General features: G+C 39.2%; 1 protein-coding gene and 1 long non-coding RNA gene across 2 annotated transcripts; one reads left to right on the forward strand and one right to left on the reverse strand.

Annotated features, from left to right (window-relative positions):
* Positions 1–679: 679 nt before the first annotated feature.
* Positions 680–17,367, reverse strand: wars2 (tryptophanyl tRNA synthetase 2, mitochondrial). The gene is made up of 6 exons (XM_082175723.1): positions 17,214–17,367; positions 6,538–6,795; positions 3,877–3,957; positions 3,208–3,290; positions 2,996–3,114; positions 680–1,347 (listed from the first exon to the last, which is right to left on the reverse strand). The coding sequence occupies exons 1-6, from the start codon at positions 17,316–17,318 to the stop codon at positions 890–892; spliced, it is 1,104 nt and encodes a 367-aa protein (XP_082031849.1). The 5' UTR covers positions 17,319–17,367; the 3' UTR covers positions 680–889.
* Positions 11,597–14,533, forward strand: LOC309503033. Its single transcript, XR_014207472.1, has 2 exons — positions 11,597–11,741; positions 11,810–14,533. It is a non-coding gene; the product is annotated as an uncharacterized lncRNA (long non-coding RNA).
* Positions 17,368–18,452: the final 1,085 nt, after the last annotated feature.

The following is an 18,452-nucleotide window of genomic DNA, read 5'->3' on the forward strand; positions in this document are numbered from 1 at the left end:
TCCAATTTAAAATTACAAGCATAACTCATTTGAAAGAACACTCATTTATAACAACAAATCCATTCTTGGGTTATGAATTTGAATATCAGCCTGTTCATCTGTCAAATTTTAGTTATAAATATAGTTTGTATGTAGGCCTATATAAATATTTTTTTTTGATTTTTTCCTAATACACTTCTGGCAACATTACACTCCTGGCATATTAAATTCATGTATTTGTATTTTAAATTTTTTCCTAATACACTTATGGCAACATTACATTCCTGGCATATTAAATTCATGTATTTGTAACAAACTTTTTAGGGATAAATGGGTATAAAATGTTGTATGATAAAGGTTCATCTTAGACTAAGTTTATCAAGACATTAAAACATGAACCATTTCTAATTTTATCAATTGCCTTGCCTTAAAACATATAATTTTGCTTTGGACAGACAATCTTGAAACCTCTTCACAGGTTCATTCCTATAGGTAAAAAAAAAAAAAAAAAAAAAAAATCAGTGCAAAAGGCTACAATTAAATGATTATTCTTACATGTGTGTGAGGTCAACTGAGCAGACTTTGCCAAGAGTTTTCCACAACTCCAGGTCTGGCAGGTTCTCCTGCTCAACAGTTGTGTGTTGAGGCACGGGTGAGATTGAAAAGGATTTTGAACACAAGTTATTCATCTACCAATTAATTCATAAAAAGAAGATTGTTTATTGTTGTTTAAATAAAAATAAAAAGGTCAAAAGTAGGCAACAAGATGTAATTAAACAAAACTGAGCATTTGAACAGACATGGGCAATATATGGTGACAGTGGTGTAACTTTACTTACCAAAAGTTTTTTTCACCAGTAAGCTAAAAGAATCAAGACAGACAAAGAAGAGTTTGTTGCATCTCAGTTTATCAATTGCCATAATAAAAGCCCACTAGTTTCCTGACTTCCGTCATCACAGGAACCGCCAGGCCGCGAGCCTTCTCTGCTCCTTTGGCTAACAGACTCTCAAGATGGCCTCTGTCGGCCCTCAGTCTTTGGATCTCCAGACGAATGGGTTGCAGCTTTTCTACAACAGCCTCGGCGACCACATTCTTGTACTGTCCAGTGTCCATACCTTTAGCCAGCCGAACCACCTCCTCCACGCTCTGTCCGGACACAGCCGCGTGCATGGAGACTAGGTTTGATACACCTGGCCGGCTCTCAGGCTCATAGGTCACTTCAGAAGTCAAGTCAGTCACAGCTCTGCGAATCTTAAGGGCAATGTCATCAGGTGTATCGTTCAGGAAGACTGTAGATAACTTTTGGGGGTCTGACTTGGACATCTTAGAAGATGGATCCCTGAGAGATTTCACCTTTCGAGTGACACCTGAGAGTTAAAAGGCAGGAAAAGTTAAACATTTCATCTGCAATCTCAGAAAAAAAAAGGCACAAAAGCTGTCACTGGCAGTTCCCTTTCAAAAGGTACACCTTTGTACCAAAATCATACATATTACTAGTAACTAAACCTTTTAAAGGATACCGTACCAGTTCTCAGAGTGTAGTCTTTCCTATTCACTATTGTTAAAAAGTTTGGGGTCAGTAATATTTTATTTTTAAACATTTTAAATCATTCTTTTATTAAACAAGGACACATTAAGGGTCAATGATTTTCATTGATCAGAATGTGACAGTAAAGACATTTATAATGTTTCTGAAGATTTCTATTTCATATAAGCCCTGTTCTTGGCAACCTGGAGGGGGAAAAAACACGGTTCCCACAAAAATATTAAGCATTGATAATAGAATAATAAATAATAATAGAATGATTTCTGAAAGATCATGTGATACTTAAGACTGCCGAAAATTCAGCTTTCCCATCACAAGAATAAATTATATTTAAAATATATTAAAATAGAAAACAGTTGATTTAAATTGCAATATTACTACTTTTACTGTATTTTTGATCAAATAAATGCAGACTTGGTGAGCACAAGAGACTCCTTTCAAAAACTATTTAAAATAGCATTTCACTTAATAAAAGAAAGTCACTGACAAAAAAGGTGTGTCAGATGTTGAATTCAGAAACCGCTATGATAGATTTAGTTCAGTAAGGGATTCGCCTCATTGAAACTTAACTACTTTTTTTTTTTTTTTACTATTCATTAAATGAACTGGCTCATTGGTTCATGTAATAGGTGATTGAATCATAGTGCCGAAAATGGTGCAGGAAACATGCTAGTTAATACAGATTTCTCTGAAATGCTCCTTTTACAATACTGCATAATCATTTCAATACAAAAGTAATCACAGAATGCAATTTTCCACTTTTTATAAAATCAATTTCAGTAAATTAGCATTAAACAGTGACCACACTCAAACACTCCTCAGATTGAAATTAATATCTCAGGAAAGCAACACGGTTGTGTAAATATTATTTCTTTGTGAGATCATAACACAGATGGGCTCTAATGGTCGGATCTTTGATTTGGTTTCAGTGCAACAGATATTGTTTGGCTTCTTCAGCTTTGGCTCCAGAATGCAGGCACAGTCTTCCTACACATGTAAGAAGAGCGATGTGAACCGGTCCTTTGTGAAGTCACTATAGGGAAACCCCCCAAATCCATTATCACCCCATCACTCAGATAGAGGAGGAAGAGAACATTCCTTTAATCACAGCTCCATTGCACACATGACTGGCTTCATATTGTGTTTTTATGATGGCGATAATTATAGAGAATGAAAGACTGTAGCTCAAACCAATGGTCCAACATGCCTGCCATGTGTGCGCACGACTTATTATGAGAGTGTATGCAGTTGTGCGAACGTGTAACACACAGAGAGGAAAGCAGGGAGCTCGAGCAGACACTTGAGAGCACCGACTCATTTGTGTGTTCGCTGAATGACAATCGTAGAGTAATTGGTCGTACTTTTCCACTTAATAGAGTTTGTGTGCAGGTGAACCTTTATGAGAAAAACAGACTGATTAAAATGGGAAGGTAATGTCATGAGATAAATACAAGAACTTCCAAACATACTGAGCAGGGCACGAGGCTCGGGGAAGAACTCTCCATACTGGTTGTTAAAGATGCGGGCCAAGTCCTGGGCGAGCTCCAAGTGCTGGATCTGGTCCTCCCCTACTGGCACATGTGTGGATCTGCACAACAATAATATCAGTCTCTCTCAAACAAAAAGCTGGGAATATAACCGCACTAAGAACAAAACACATCAAGAGCAGAGCCGGTCATACTTGTAGAGCAGAATATCCGCTGCTTGTAACACTGGGTACGTATAAAGCCCCACACTGCCTTCATTCTTCTCCATGCTCTTCATCTGCAAGGACAAGAAATGGAGGATTTACCACTGGAAGGACAGAGAGGAAAGTTTGAAATAAATCTAAAGCACCTTTCATTACATTTGGCTGCAACTGTCTGTTTTCTTATTACAATGAGGTCTAACATCAAGCGCGGTCTCAGTGTCCCAGATCGGGCTGAATGAAGGAGTTTTGCCACATTAACGCACACAGGCAGCATCCAAAGGCCACTTTCCACCACGTTTCACATGCACTCAGCTGTTGAGTAAACAGCTAGGTGTTTTCCCTGCAGCGGTGGGAGGCTTCTGGCCGAGCGCTCCGTCAGCAGCAATATAAAAGGGTTGTCCTCTCTGGGTGAATCACAGTCATTATCAAGCCCTGTCTCTCCCTGCCAGGTCCGCCAACCCTCACGACCGGCACAGGAAAATCCTGTCGCCGTGCCACATAGACAACAAACAGAGGGAGGCTTGAACATTTAAACTGGCAAGCTACCATCTTCGAGAGGGCTCTAATAAATCACGCGTTTTTTTATTTAACACGATCACGAGCAGATACAAATAAAACGTTTTTCAACTGAAAAATGCAGCAAAAAAGTGCTGTAATTACCTTCCATTGAGGCAGGTGCCGTAAACGTGGCATGCTGGTAAGGCAACCTAGGATCCATGCGAGCTCAGCATGTTCAGCGACCTGCATAGATCAATTGTATAATAATTAGATTTTCACAACAAAAATTACATGGCACGCATTTCTTTGTACGATCAATTTATTTATTAAGAAATAAATTAAAAGTGCAATTCATTCATGCAATGCTTTGAACACACTTTTTCTATGAGAAAGTACGTTTTTACATTTCCTATACATTTCATTTTATTTTGACAAAATCAGAGTGAACTGTCCTGATATTAGAGAACTGTCCTGATACATCCTGACGATTCTGGATGAATTGAGAATCAGGATTTTTTTTGTTTCAAACAGAGAACATGATTCTCCCACGATTCTGAACTGACACAAAATAACATTACATTTACTAGAGGTTCTGACAAAAAGTGCTGCAGTCTATTTAATTTGAATGAATTGTTTTTGTTTTTTAACGGTTTGAATGAATGATTCAATGACTCATAAATACTTCACTTGTTTCATTACTGGATGAATAAGTTTTTGAACTGATTACTGATAACTGATTCAATGACAAATGCACCTGCAGCTTTACCTGATGTCACGATGAAGAAAAAGCCTCATTAAAAGATTGAATTTCTCCATTTCAGAGTTAGAAAACCAAACAGGAAAGGCTATCATATAGAGAGTGTGTCGAGGACAATAAGTCTTTTAAAATATCAGATAATTTGATGTTCTCAGGACATGGCAAGGTTAGTTAAGGTTGCAAAATTTAGTGCAGCTCCACAAAAACAATGATATTTATAAATTCATAATTCATGATATTTTATATAATATTATATATATATATATATATATATATATATATATATTATATTATATTATATTATATATATATTACTCTTGATATGTACAGTGACAGTACATTACGCATAAACTAGGCATCTTCGTAGCGCCCCTGTGTGGTAGTGAAGAGAACAAGATGTCCCCCACCTCCCAACAGGTGCACAGTAGCACAGTAAGGATGCCTCTCTGCATCCAAACTCAAACTAGTCTTTCTCTCATTACAAAATCATGAAAGAGCTTATTTGACTGCTATTGTGAAAATCTGCACAGTTCCCAGAAGAGTTCCCAAAAGAGTTCCCAGAAGCATGCACACACACAGATTCGAAAGAAAAACACTCCTCAACATCATTCTGCTTCAGAGAATTGAACTTTATGGGTGCTGGCGACACGGCCGCCATCTCTCATAAACTCTCACAAAAGGATTCTCGAGGCATCTGATGTAAACCCCGAGAGGAATGAACATAAAATGTGATATTTATTACAGTTAGCTAATCTATGTGTGACGGTGAGACAGCAGATACAAAGATGACTGAGGGGTCATGGCAGAAAATTTGATATAGTGGTGATGGTGGATATCTCAGATGACTACATTTGTCAGATTTGTGCAATCAATTGAGACACAGAAAGAGTAAGTAAAACAATACAGCCCTAAATATAAACTGTTTATTCCTTTACCCCAAATACACATATATAACACGAAGCCCTGTACTTAAGATCCGATTGATTTTAGCTTGTCACCATTTTTTCAATGAAGCCAAGTGTTTTCCTTGGGCCAGGGTATTATTTTCACATGTGGAACAGTCTTGTGCTCGTATGTTCGATGGGAGGTCTTCAGTCCTGCCAAGATATGTGGCATGAAGTTAAAACGGAATAAAATCAGGGGGAGTGCGAGTGTGTGTGTGTGCGAGTGTGTGTGCGAGTGTGTGTGCGTGTGCGTGTGCGTGTGCGTGTGTGTGTGTTTTCACATGCTTGCTGCAAAGTTCCAGTGAGAAAACACACAAAACCCTGACACACTTTTACTCTGCTGCACAACACACACAACCACACACAGTTGAAAGCATATCAGGTGGCTGAGAGGAAGAACGTGTCCACACTTATTATAGTTACCCTTCAAAAGTGGCTCAATTCGAGAGAAAAAGTGCTGGACAGCTAGCGAGTTGCTGTGTACAGTAAAATCTATTATTATCCTCCTCTTTCTGCTTCATGTGGTCACTTTGAAGTGAACCGTGAAAACGAATCTGTGTGTTTTCCCCATCCCGAGAATTTGTAGAGATAGGAATCGGTTTGGTAGAATAAGCATTTAAACCTAGACTCCATTATATAAATATTTGGCGATGGAAAATATGTTTTAGCTGACTGCCAGTAGCTCAGCCCAATAAAACAACCGGACGCCTTTTTAGAATGAGACTTCTGAAGTTATTTGAAAGGTGCCTTTGACGTTATTTTACATTGTTTAGGCAGCAGGGATGAACAAAGATCTGCACAGTTGAAAAATATTATACTAGTAGCAGTTATGCATGGTTTAAAGGGATAGTTGAAAATTCTGTCATCAATTACCCTCATGTCATCCCAAACCTACATTACTTTCTTTCTTCTGTGGAATGCTTTGGACTCCATTTACTTTCATTGTGTGGATAAAAACAGTTCATCAAAATATCTTTATTTTGTGTTTATCAGAATAAAGTCATACAGGTTTGGAACAACATGAAGGTGAGTAAATGATGACAGAATATTCATGTCTGGATGAATGATCCCTTTAATGTGATTAAATACATCTTGGAAGCAAGTCTTCAAAGCAGGACTCACTTGAGACTGCTGAAAGAGGACGGAGCGAGTAGGGTCAATGCCACAGGCCAACAGGCTAGCGGCCATGTCCAGGATGTTGTCTCGCAGTATCTGAGGGTCCTGAGGCTGGGTGATGGAATGAAGGTCTACGATGCTGTACATGACTGTGCTGTACTCGTCCTGCAGGGCCACCCAGTTCTCTAGAGCTCCCAGATAGTTCCCCAAGTGAGGAACACCTGTGGGCTGGATTCCTGAGAAAACCTGCCCTTTAGGGAGGCTCTGTAGGTAAAAAGAAAAGAATGAGACAAAATCGGTTTAAAAGAACGACAAATAGTTGTAGGAGAAACAAAAGAAAGCATAAAAGTGAATGTAACAAAAGTTGGTGGTAAACCTACATGAAGAAACGGGACGCCTTACACAGTTTTATGAATGTTATCAAAGCGATAAATCCAAAGTATGCCTCACACTAACAGAGCACCCTACCGGGTGAGAAAGTGCTAGAGCGGAACAGCTCCGCAGCCAATGAAAACACTCCACAGTTCACAGCCAGCCAATAGCAGCTCTTAAGAGTGACATAGTTGTGGAATAACAATCACAGTAGTGGTCCTACCCGAAACAGCAATAGAAGAAAGCAGTGTGATGTTGTAAACCCATAAAGTATATTAAAGATTGGGAAGAATAAAACAAAGAGCTGATTTTAAAATGCTTGGGCAGAGAAGGAAGCCTCTACTCTTTAGTCTTTATGGGGGGTAAAAAGAGAGAGATTCTTGCCTACAGACCTCTGGACAAATATTGTGTTACTAGAAGGCCTAGATGAGACATGTTTCTGACAGTGGTTGGTGGCAGTAAGCTCAGGCATTGTTGATGCTCTGAAAAAATAATAATTCAAAACTTCCAAACTCTAACTTTTAAAACTTCAACTTTCAAAAATAATCTAGTCTTTAAGAAAAGATCACCACTACAACATAAGAGTATTTAAACACGGAAAGCACACTTGCATGAAAATAGCCGTTAACACCTGCATCACATGTATGAGGTAACTTCTTTCGGGGTCATTTACATTTCATTTACAATCTAAGATCTATGGCTGATCTAAAATCAGTTTGGCTTGAGGGAAGCCTATAGCCAAGGGAATACAATCACTGATCCAGTGTCATTAGCTAGTTAGCCTATATATAAGGAAAGAGTAGGATATTTATGCCATTACTGGGTGAGTAATTGCAGTGCAGTGGCCTGAATGCACAGGGCCTCTCTGAGGTGTCAGAAGTGATTTGGGGCAGAACGGAGCCTGGTTCATGTGTTCTCTCACCTTGCGCTGTTCCCCTCTTCCCCTCCGGCCGATCATTAACCATCCAGACATGGTAATGGTGTCATTTGAGACAATCACACATAAGCTGAAACAACACTAGTCCCAAATACCGAAGGAATAATCAGCATATCGTACCTCCCATCTACCGATAAGAAGGAAGGTCTTAAAAATCAGATTTTTTATATAATTTTTTTGGGCAGCTGGTGTGATGATGGGTGAATTTTATTCAACAGGTACATTACATAGTAACCCAAAAAATGCCTGTTTTCAATGTCATTCTTCATTATTTATTAAGGAAGGTTGTAACAATGATAGGGACATCAGTTAAACAATACAGAAATTCCTAATTCTGCAATCTTTATTTATATGTGTGGATGCCATAAATAAAAAAATAAAAAATACTACAGCATTTTTAAAATGTCCTTGTTTAGTCTAAAGTCAATTGAAGAAGCTTATTTATTTTATACATTGTACATGAAACTATGTATTAATGCAATTTGACTTCATAGTGAAATGACTTTTCTGAAATGTACAAGCCTTGAGGCTCTAAATTGTAATTTGTAAATGCGTCAAGAATAAATAATGCTTAAATCAAACACAGATGTTAGACAGCATCCCTGTTCATTTAAAGTCTAATGTGAAATAAAATACTTTTAATTTTACAAATAAATCATGATACACAATACCATTCCCATTCTCACCTACAGTAATTTCACCCATTTACTCAAATTTACTGGACTTGCTCTCTCTCCTCAGCTGTCCCACCAGCACATACCCATTCTTGATGACACCTGGCAGGAGCAGTAACTTCTCTCCTAATGTTTTACACTGACAAACACAACACTGTTGTACCACAGTGCAGCAAAAGTAGCAAAAAATTCCTACAGGTCTACCATATGGAGTACACATTAAACCGTATGAGTGTGCGCAAGCTGATAGGGTTACATGGTACACCTACGGTCCCTGTTCTTACACTCATGTAGGCACTTTGTAGGAGGATTTAATTGTAAGAGTGTCTGTGTGTGTTCCAGTAGATGCAGGATAGAGAGAGCTAGTCTAGAAAAAACTAGATACAGTATATGAATAATACTGGCTTTTCACTCAACTGCCAGTGAGTGGAGGTCCAGAGTATTTTGGGTGATTCCATCTCAAGTGGCTCAAAAATTGTAAAAAAAAGTTCTGCATAAAAAAAAAGTAAAAAAAAATGGTGGTTTTGCAAAACCAGCAGAGAGGTCACACACAAAAAGAGGTCAAGAACCTCCATTTGACCACTTGACATGGACTGACCAATTTCTATAAACATTTTGAAAGTATTGCAGGACAGTTAGAGCGATGGAATAACAGTAAAATTAGACTCCAAAGTCACCATTAGAGTAGACAGAATAACAATAACACTTAAATCTTCATTGCAAACAGATTAGGTTAGCTGTAAAAACAATCTAATATTTTGCAATTATACTAAAGGTTTTCATGCTCAGAAAGGACTTATGTTATAACCCAGTGGTTTTCAAATAGAGGGGGGGAAAAACACTTTATTTCATTTGTTGACGTCAAAGGCTGTGTCCAATCAAAATAAACAATTTTCATCTGTCACTTGGTACACTCACAAACCCTATAAAATAATAAATACATAAAAATGATAGAATCATTTCATTGTTTGATTTATAGAGACCTTTTATTTACTGTTTTATTTAGGAAAAGCAGTGGGTCTCCACTATAGATGTCCAAGTTAAAATTGGACATGGACTGACACAATGAGCTTGTAATTAAAAACTGGCCACTGCTATGCACACACTGCGAAAAAATCCACCTAATAAAAAAACCACCCACTGAATTAAAAAATTAAGTTCAGCTGCTGCCTTAAATGAAGTACAATAAAGGGCTACAGTCATTTCAACTAATTAAAACATATATATATATTGTGTAGTTGTATCTCTTACAACTTAAAAATAAAGTTGACATTAGTTCAATTATTTTGATTAATTTAAAGTAATGGAAAAACATTTATTTCCATGACTTACGGATCATAATTTTTTACAGTGAGGAGACATTCACCAAGAAACGATAAGAAACCTAAAGAGCCATCGAGACCTTGACGAAACAGACAGCCTAAGCTGGGCTCTGACATCTCGGCAGAGACGGCCATCTTTGCATGCCAATTCCAACACTACCTTTCACCACCCTTTATGGTTCTGCAGGAAAGCATCAGCAGCTCAGTAAATGTGGAGAAGCTCTCCACAGGAGCTGATATCAGAGAGGGAGCGTGAGGCCGGTTCTGAACGGCACCTCTGACCCTCCCGCCCCAGTCCATTTGTCCCCCACTAAGCTTCAGACACACAGAACCTACTGTTACAGTGTCTATCAGCATCGCCTCACTCACCCTATTAAAACAGACATCACGCTGAACAGCAGAAACACATGCCTTAATCCTGCCACTCTCCGCTGGGCTACCCAACAAAGCCCCGCTTTGGTGAAGTAAAGAGCAGAAAATCATTTTTATGCACCTTCCCGTGCCCGAAACGGTGGGGAATGTGTGTTTTTGCCGTACTGAAACACACTCAGCTTGAAGCGAAGTGCGAATGACTGAAAATAAAACAGGAACGAGACCCGTTTTGAGGGGAAAACACATTAGAGAATATGAGTGACAAAGCCAAAAAAGCAGAGAAAGAATGAGCAGGAGACAGAGGTATTTTGTGGGGAGGAGGGTGGTGTACAAGAGGTGGCAGGGGGGCAGGAGACGGAGCGTTTGATTAAATCTGCGGTTGACGTTTCGGACAGGTGAGATTGATGAGGTTCCTCTACGCTTCACACTGTGCGGAGAGCGCAGGGAGAGGAACAGAAACTCGCAGTGTGGAGAGCCAGGGCTGGGGGCCCTCTCACACCGTGGGGTCCCCGGGCTGATTAATGGGGCTGGAGTCCCTTCAAAAACAGCGCTCCCAGCAGAAAGGGCCGCACCGCGCTCCAAAAATAACCAGGACGGGACAGACGCTCCACTACGGACCGCGGCTCGGAGGCCAAACCCTGAACCGTTTAGGACCAATCGCTTTTGTTTCAATACAATCCTCCCTATGCTGATCGCATTACATATAAAAAGACAGGTTACGCTTAGTCTGACATGAAATATAATTATTTGCAAGCTACACAGAAACGGCTGCCGAAATCTTAAACCAAAACCCAACGCCTGGCATGGAGTAGGATAAATGTCTTGCATGGATTATATTGTGATATTTGGATACCCTTTATAAACTACACTAAGCAAATAAAGGACTGTGGAAGAAATTGTATCTTTAAGATGTGTGTGACCATCATATGACAATAAAAGAGCACACGCAAACCTTATTCTAATGTATTGGAATGGTAAAGAGTGTGGGTACGTGACAGGAGGGCCTCCACTCAAGGATAAAATATGATGAACCAATCTAAGAATGTTCCACGTATGGTTGAAAATACCATCATTGGCCTAGAAAGATAACATTTCTGGAAGTCAAAATTATAAAAGAGGAAGGATGCCCTGCCACTCTGTGTGACTGCATGACTGCTGGCCTTCTCTTGCAAGAAAATAAACCTCATCAAAGACTATTGGAAATGTTTGTCTCGTATTCAGTGATATAATTTTGTTTGCCTCCCCAATTTGGCGTTGTCGGCAGGATTCCTTGGATGTGCCTCTTGGACCAGAGAGCGGATGGTGTTTGGCCACCTGGACTGAGCAGTTCCAGCCCTACCTCGTAAACTTAAGAGACGAGGGGCTGACCGCCAGGGTCCAGGAGAGACACCACTGGAATCACAAAAAGAACTGAAGTGGCGTAAGATGAAACTGGTAAGAGACAAAGTCTAAATTATAAAAGGTACCAGAGGGGGATTGACTCATGATGGTCAAAGGAACACTTTGGTGACTAGTACGTGGATACTAGTCTTAGTATGGGAATACTAGTCTAGATTAGTACGGGGATGCTAGTCTAGATTAGTACGGGGATGCTGGTCTAGATTAGTACGGGGATGTTAGTCTAGATTAGTACGGGGATGCTAGTCTAGATTAGTACGGGGATGCTAGTCTGGTGGTTTAGTTAATCCACGGTACTGTAGTGGGGGAAACCCAGAGGGTCTGGCTGATCAAAACTGTGAGCAAGTGCTCTCCTTTTTCAATTGAGGTGAAAATTGATCTCTCTAGACACGTCTACAGTTAAATAGGCGTGCCGGGAGGGGAAAAAAACACAGAAAATACTGACCATCATGGGGAAATCTTTTGTTTGCCACCACAGGACAAATCCACTTCGACCTTTTTTCCCTTTTGAGCCTCGACAGGAAAATGCAGCGGCGCTAGCCTACTAATGACAAATTAAACACATAAAAGTCACAACGAAGCAGAAATAACCTGCACACACCTCATAAATTTATCAATGTGTAATTATGGTAACACTCAGGAACTCATGAGCCAGGGCCTAATTTCCTGCAGAGCTGACTGTTGGTTTGAGCACAACCCAGAAGCTTGATACCAGATAGTGGGTGCAATTCAGTTAACTACGTCAGATTTTCTGTTACCATAAGTCTACAGGCCAGAGTATGGCACAAAACTCCAGGTTTACTCGACAGGAATTTAGAGCCAAAATACACTAAATTATCAAAAATATTATGAGCGCTAGAGGGGTCTGGAGGGGTTATTCAGCACATATTGCGGTCATCCTTCAGAATGATGAACTGAATTACACAGCGGAGTGTGAAATAAAGTGCTTAGCTGACATGTAAAAACAAATCGTGTAATTAATAAATATAATCAGGCCCAGCTCATGTGCGCCCCCTTTCCTACGGTTTCCTCTCCGGGCGGCTCTGGGAGTAGGTTTAATGGTTTTAGCTGACATGAGAGTTAGAGCATTTAGACCTGAAGAAGAATTAAGAGCCGTTTCCTTTTTGTGCAACACAAGGCTGAGATGACTGATATCAGCCATTAAGACCACAGGCGATTAAGGGCCGGATAGGGAGCTTCATGTTTTATAACACAGCTTGGAGCGAAGGCCCACTGCATCCTGCTGCCTCATGCTGCAACGTATGGAAGGATAATCAGGGAAGTTTCAGGATGTGATTGGAACAAAAGCTTAAAACTGACATGAGTTTTATTGTCTAAATAACTGCATAAAACACTTACACAACAGGGGTATTTCAGCAACTCCAGAAACAAAACAAGAGTTTTCAACACAGAGTGAAAGGTTAATGCTGAATTTAATTAGCATTTGTTAGTCGAAACTTGCTGATGTTGGTGTTAAGAAAATCCAAGTGACTAATCCCCTTATTGAAGTGCTCCTTTTATTTGCTTTGCCAAGTAGATTGATTTGAGACCCTTTTTGACATTTTATATACAAGATTTATTTATAAGCATAGATTTCATTAGGTTAAATTCCCCTTTCACTTATTCTTGGTGAGAAATCTATTTGAACTATTCAAATCTGTACTCATCTCTGGGTTTTCACACCATGATTAAATGACTTTCCATAACCCTTCCTTTGCCAGGAATACACTCCATGTTTTGACGCACATCACACCTAGCAGCATTGTGAGCATCCGCACTAGCACGCAGTCCCCCCGACATTTGGAGAGAATTAAAACAAATGAAAACCAACACCTCATTTCAAATGTTGTTGCTGGTAATAAAGGACTGTTGGGATGGTTTTGACGTCTTTCTGTAACCTCACTCCCACAGTCGCAGCACTCTGCACTTTAGCGTCCCAAACGACACACTGCCTGTAGTTAACAAAACAGAGACTGGCTGCCAGCGGTGGACGCACATTCCTACACGGCAAGTGTGCTGAAGCCATCAAATAAAACTGGTTGTCAATCAAGTCAAGGCAATGGGGGCTTCACATGCTTAGTAAAAGGCACACCAGTTATAATTTACTGTGCTTAGGTCCAGTTAGAGTTACATACACTTAGGGAATTGCATTGTTAATTAACTGTTCCTTAAAGGAGCATTTCACCCGTGGGAACATTAATCTTTATTGAAAGTGGGTCATATATGAAGTCGAAATGTAACATAAATTTCGAATTTGGTGCCTTCTTAACCGAGGAAAGACAGAAAGTAACTTTAGGGCGCATTTGTATGGAAGACAACAACTCCCACAATGCACCACATTGCACAGCTATTAGTGCATGGTACCGGGATGTTCAGTCTGCGTCCGCGACAGGCAGGTCTTCTGCCTCGGCTGCAGAAGCCGCAGCAGCCATCTCCTGTTCCTCAGCTGCTCTTCGCTATATTGCGGCTCGTAAAGGGAGCCACAAACATCTGATTCGAGCATCAGACTTTCGAAATCCTCTTCTTCAATATCATACTGAGTACCTTCCGCCATTGTCATAACTTCACATCTGGCTCCACAGCGCCTGTTAGCTTAGCTTCCAAACAAGATGTCGGATATTGCTTTTAGTTTCTGCAAGTGAAGTGAAATGGAAAATGAGGGAATAATGCACGACCATTCAAAAATATGACTGGGTTTCTAACGATACAAAGCTTAATGCAAATGGGTGAAGTGTCCCTTTAACATACTCCAGTTCACTTTGAGTACCGGGATTCCCGTATAGAAAAAAAGGCTGTGATGGCTGTTATAATCAGTGTTATTTTAGGACGGTTCCTAACAATGAGACATGGAGCAAGAATGAGCAAGTGAGTTTTGCAAGGAGGGTCAAGATAATCTAAATAAAAAGTGGTATAGGTTTAGATTTTAAAGCTGCCGTCGGCAAGTCTGGCAGATTGGGTCGATTAGCCAAAATTTTGAATGTTTACAACTCTCATGCCCCTCCCAACTACCAGCGAGCACCCTCCCATCGAGGTCGTGCTCGTCAGTGCGTCACTGTGCGTGTGTACCTGATTTTCTGTGAACGCGTCCGTCTCTTCAGCATCTATCAACACCATGGACTCGGAGGTAGGCTGCCCTGGCTAATCTAGCCATAGATAGCAATAACCGAGGAATTGGAAGCTTGTTAGTAGATTTTCTCTCCGCCATCACGCTTCATGCAATCTCCAGGCGAACTTCAGGCGTGGCGTGTGCATGTGATATTAACGTGCGCGTGCATGTGATATTAACGTGCGCGAGTGAGGGGGGATCTGTGGCGTGTGCACGACCTGTGATTGACAGTCAGATCTCACACCCCCCTGCGCTGATTGGACCTGATGAAGCGGGAGCGCTGGATTTTTGCAAAACAAATAACACGCTCCAGGTGGAGTTAGAAGCTCGGGTTTTTTTCTAAAACCACCTTATTTATGTTGTTCTGTCGGATTATAGTGTCGATTACACTGAATATGATAAAAAAAATGTTGCCGACGGCAGCTTTAATAAAAAAAAGTAGTTAATGTACAATTTCTGTAAACTACTCAGCCACCATGAAATCAAAACTGATCTTTTTTTTAAATGGAATATTGCAGTTTTATTATAAATGAATTATCCATGCACATCATTATTTTTAAATGAATGTGCCTTCGTAAAATAACTTCCCCTCCATCTTGCAGCGACATCTCTTCTCTACTGGCACGAGGGCGGGACAACCTGTCACTCATATGACATCACAGCAATAGCAAACCACAACCATCCAAACAATTCTTATTGGACAAAATCAAGTCCCGCCCAAAGTTGTTTCTTGTTCAAGAAGTCTTCACTCTTTTTCTTCAATTGGATACACATCACAATAGACCTTAGTCAGGTTAGACACCATATTGAATTTAACACAGAAGAAAACAAGGCTGTGAGGGATAGACTAACAGTCTTTACAATGGCAAGCACTGTTTAAAGGTCTAGATCAGGGGTGTACAAAGTCAAACTCGGTCCTGGAGGGCCACTGTCCTGCAGAGTTTAGCTCCAGCTTGCCTCAACACAAATGCCTGGAAGTTTCTAGAATGCTTAGTAGGACCTCGATTAGCTAGCTAAGGTGTTTAATTGGGGTTGAAGCTAAACTTTGCAGGACAGTGGCCCTCCAGGAGCAGGATTGGACACCCCTGGTCTAGATCAAGTCATTTTCAGAACTCACAACTTTCAAAACTGTTTTAAGGAGTTGTTCTCAACAAGTTTGTTTGTTTTTCCGGAAAGACGTATCATGTAGCCTATGTTGTTAATAAACTGTATAATCCATTGAGTGCACTGTACTTCAATTCCTCACAGCCTCGTTTTTATTCCTGTCAAAATGTACATATGGCACTAGCCGCACTACCATAATTAAGGTCTACAGGGAATTCTATAGCTATCACAACTTTCATTTCATGCCGACTTGAAAATATTCCAAGAAAGTTTCTGTGCTTTGGCGAAAATCTATACAATAAAATTCAAAGACCTAAATGCTTAAACAGTATTGTAATAAAAAATTTGAGAATTTGTTGTGCACTAATCATACAAGGTAAACATATATTTCATGATTTCACACAAATCATGAAAGATAGGCTATTCAACAGAGAAAAACATAAGATTCGCCACAACTAATTTGCCAAGCCACAGTACTCTAAGAATTTTTTGGGGAAAAAACTAATTTTTAAAACTCTTTTCTAAAACAACTAAATTCAGCACAAGGGAATAGACAGTCTTTGGAATAAGGGATGTCATGAACAACACAACAAAACATTTCCCAATCTATGTTTGAAATTAAATGGAATTCACAATATGATGCTGGTTTTCCAAACTCTGCTGCAAAAAGTGTAATATTTTATAGAATCATGAGATAATCTTTATGTTGTTATTGTGATCACACAAAAAGTGAAAGATTCTTGGACATGAGGGGGGGGGGGGGGGGGGGGGGGGGAGTGTTTTTTGAAAAGGCTCTTATGTTCACCAAGGCTGCATTTATTTGATTCAAAATACAGTATAAACAGTTATATTATGATATAGCCATTAATCCAGTCTTCAGTGTCACATGATCCTAAAGAAATCCTTGTAATATTCTAATAAATAAACTTAAATCTTAATAATGTCTGATAGTGTAAATGGGTGTTTTGTGTTTGTGCATATAAGCTACATTTCTGCAGCACCACAGACCCTAATTTACTCACTGCAGTTAACCATGTCAAGATACATGTAATCCTGGCTAAATAAATGTTACTGCCACTAATATCAAACTATTCTAGACATTTAAAAGCTTTAGCAAAAAGGTACTTACAACTAACAAGCAAACTAAAAAAAAAACTAACAATAGCAAAGCGATTTTTAAACAATGCAGTTTTCACACATTAGTCTATATTTGAAAAGACTATATAGGCTACTGTTATGTGTTTAGATTGACAATTACACTTGTCGGATACTTAAGTTTCAATGCATTACAGAAAAGAGGTTTCCACTGAGGGTGAACATATAAGAGATCCTCCGTCAAGCTGTCAAGCTGTCAAACTGGCAAATAAAACAATAGTAAAAAGAAAAGACCGTCTTACCATTGTTCCCGTCGCTTTCCCAGCTTTAAATAATCTTCGATGGGAATTACTTGTGTGAATAAAACGAAACAGAGATTTCATGTTACACTTCACGGAGAGCGCCATCTTGAATTAATCATAAACACACAAGTACGGTGTCCAATAAGGGACATTGGGCAAAACAGATCGGTAACTCACTCATATTTCAGAAGGAACTGCTCATGAAAATCCCACCTCGGCGATAATATTGGGAGACGGCGAATTCCAATCAATGTGAATATCTATATAGGAATTCGTCTAACATGTTAATGCCTATATATTTATATGCCATACTCACTCCGAAGGGCAGAGAACTTGAAGGGAGCTGGGCACTTGTGTCTCACTCACAATGAAGACGGTTACTTCAGTGTTCGTGTGAGGATCAATTTGAACTTGAAACGGACAAAACGAACAAGTAAGCCTGTATATATTAATTTACACCATGTTTGTTTCCCTTGTAAAAGAGATTAATTTTGTAGTTTTAATATCGGGTCATCCCAGAGTGTTTAACTAGCCTATCTATCCAATAACTCAAATTAGGAAATCAGTCTGTTTTCAGTTGATGTGTGAACAAAACTTCACAAAACAAAACATTATAACGTTGACATCCAAAAACCACAGTAAGCTTTGCTACTTTTAATGTGAAAGAATAGCCCGCTTTAAAATTCTGTTTAAAATTCAAACAATGTGTTTTGGCGCTCAGTTGCGACACGTGTCAACACCTATCATATCTTCTTCTTTACTAGTTATAGCACGAAATAAACATGAATAAACATCAGAAGTATGTTGAAAGATACAGTACAAATTACTGAAATGTATCATCTCATGTAATTGCTCAATCAGTGGTTCAAACTGAAAAACGTCAATAAAACAGCTAGGCCTAGTAATTTAACAATATTACTTAATGTCACATTTCTACCTCAGGAAAGCTATCAATGACCATAACCCATTGGTTAACTAGAAAAAAATAACTCTAACATTTTGATAAATATATACACAAGATTACAAATTCAGTATAAGGCTATTATGGGCTGTTGTTTAAATGTTGATATTTCACCAATAAAAATTTAGTAAAAATATAAGTATATTATTAAAAAGTTGATATAAAAACTGCCATAGGTGTCATTTAATTTTTTGTACAACTCAGTATTATTTGAGAGTTAATTATTGAATCAATTTAATTAATTGATTATTAGCCACATTTTTTTTAAATAAACTATT

This window comes from Leuciscus leuciscus (assembly GCF_965113295.1).
Source record: "Leuciscus leuciscus genome assembly, chromosome: 7".
In the NCBI taxonomy this organism is placed as follows: Eukaryota; Metazoa; Chordata; class Actinopteri; order Cypriniformes; family Leuciscidae; genus Leuciscus; species Leuciscus leuciscus.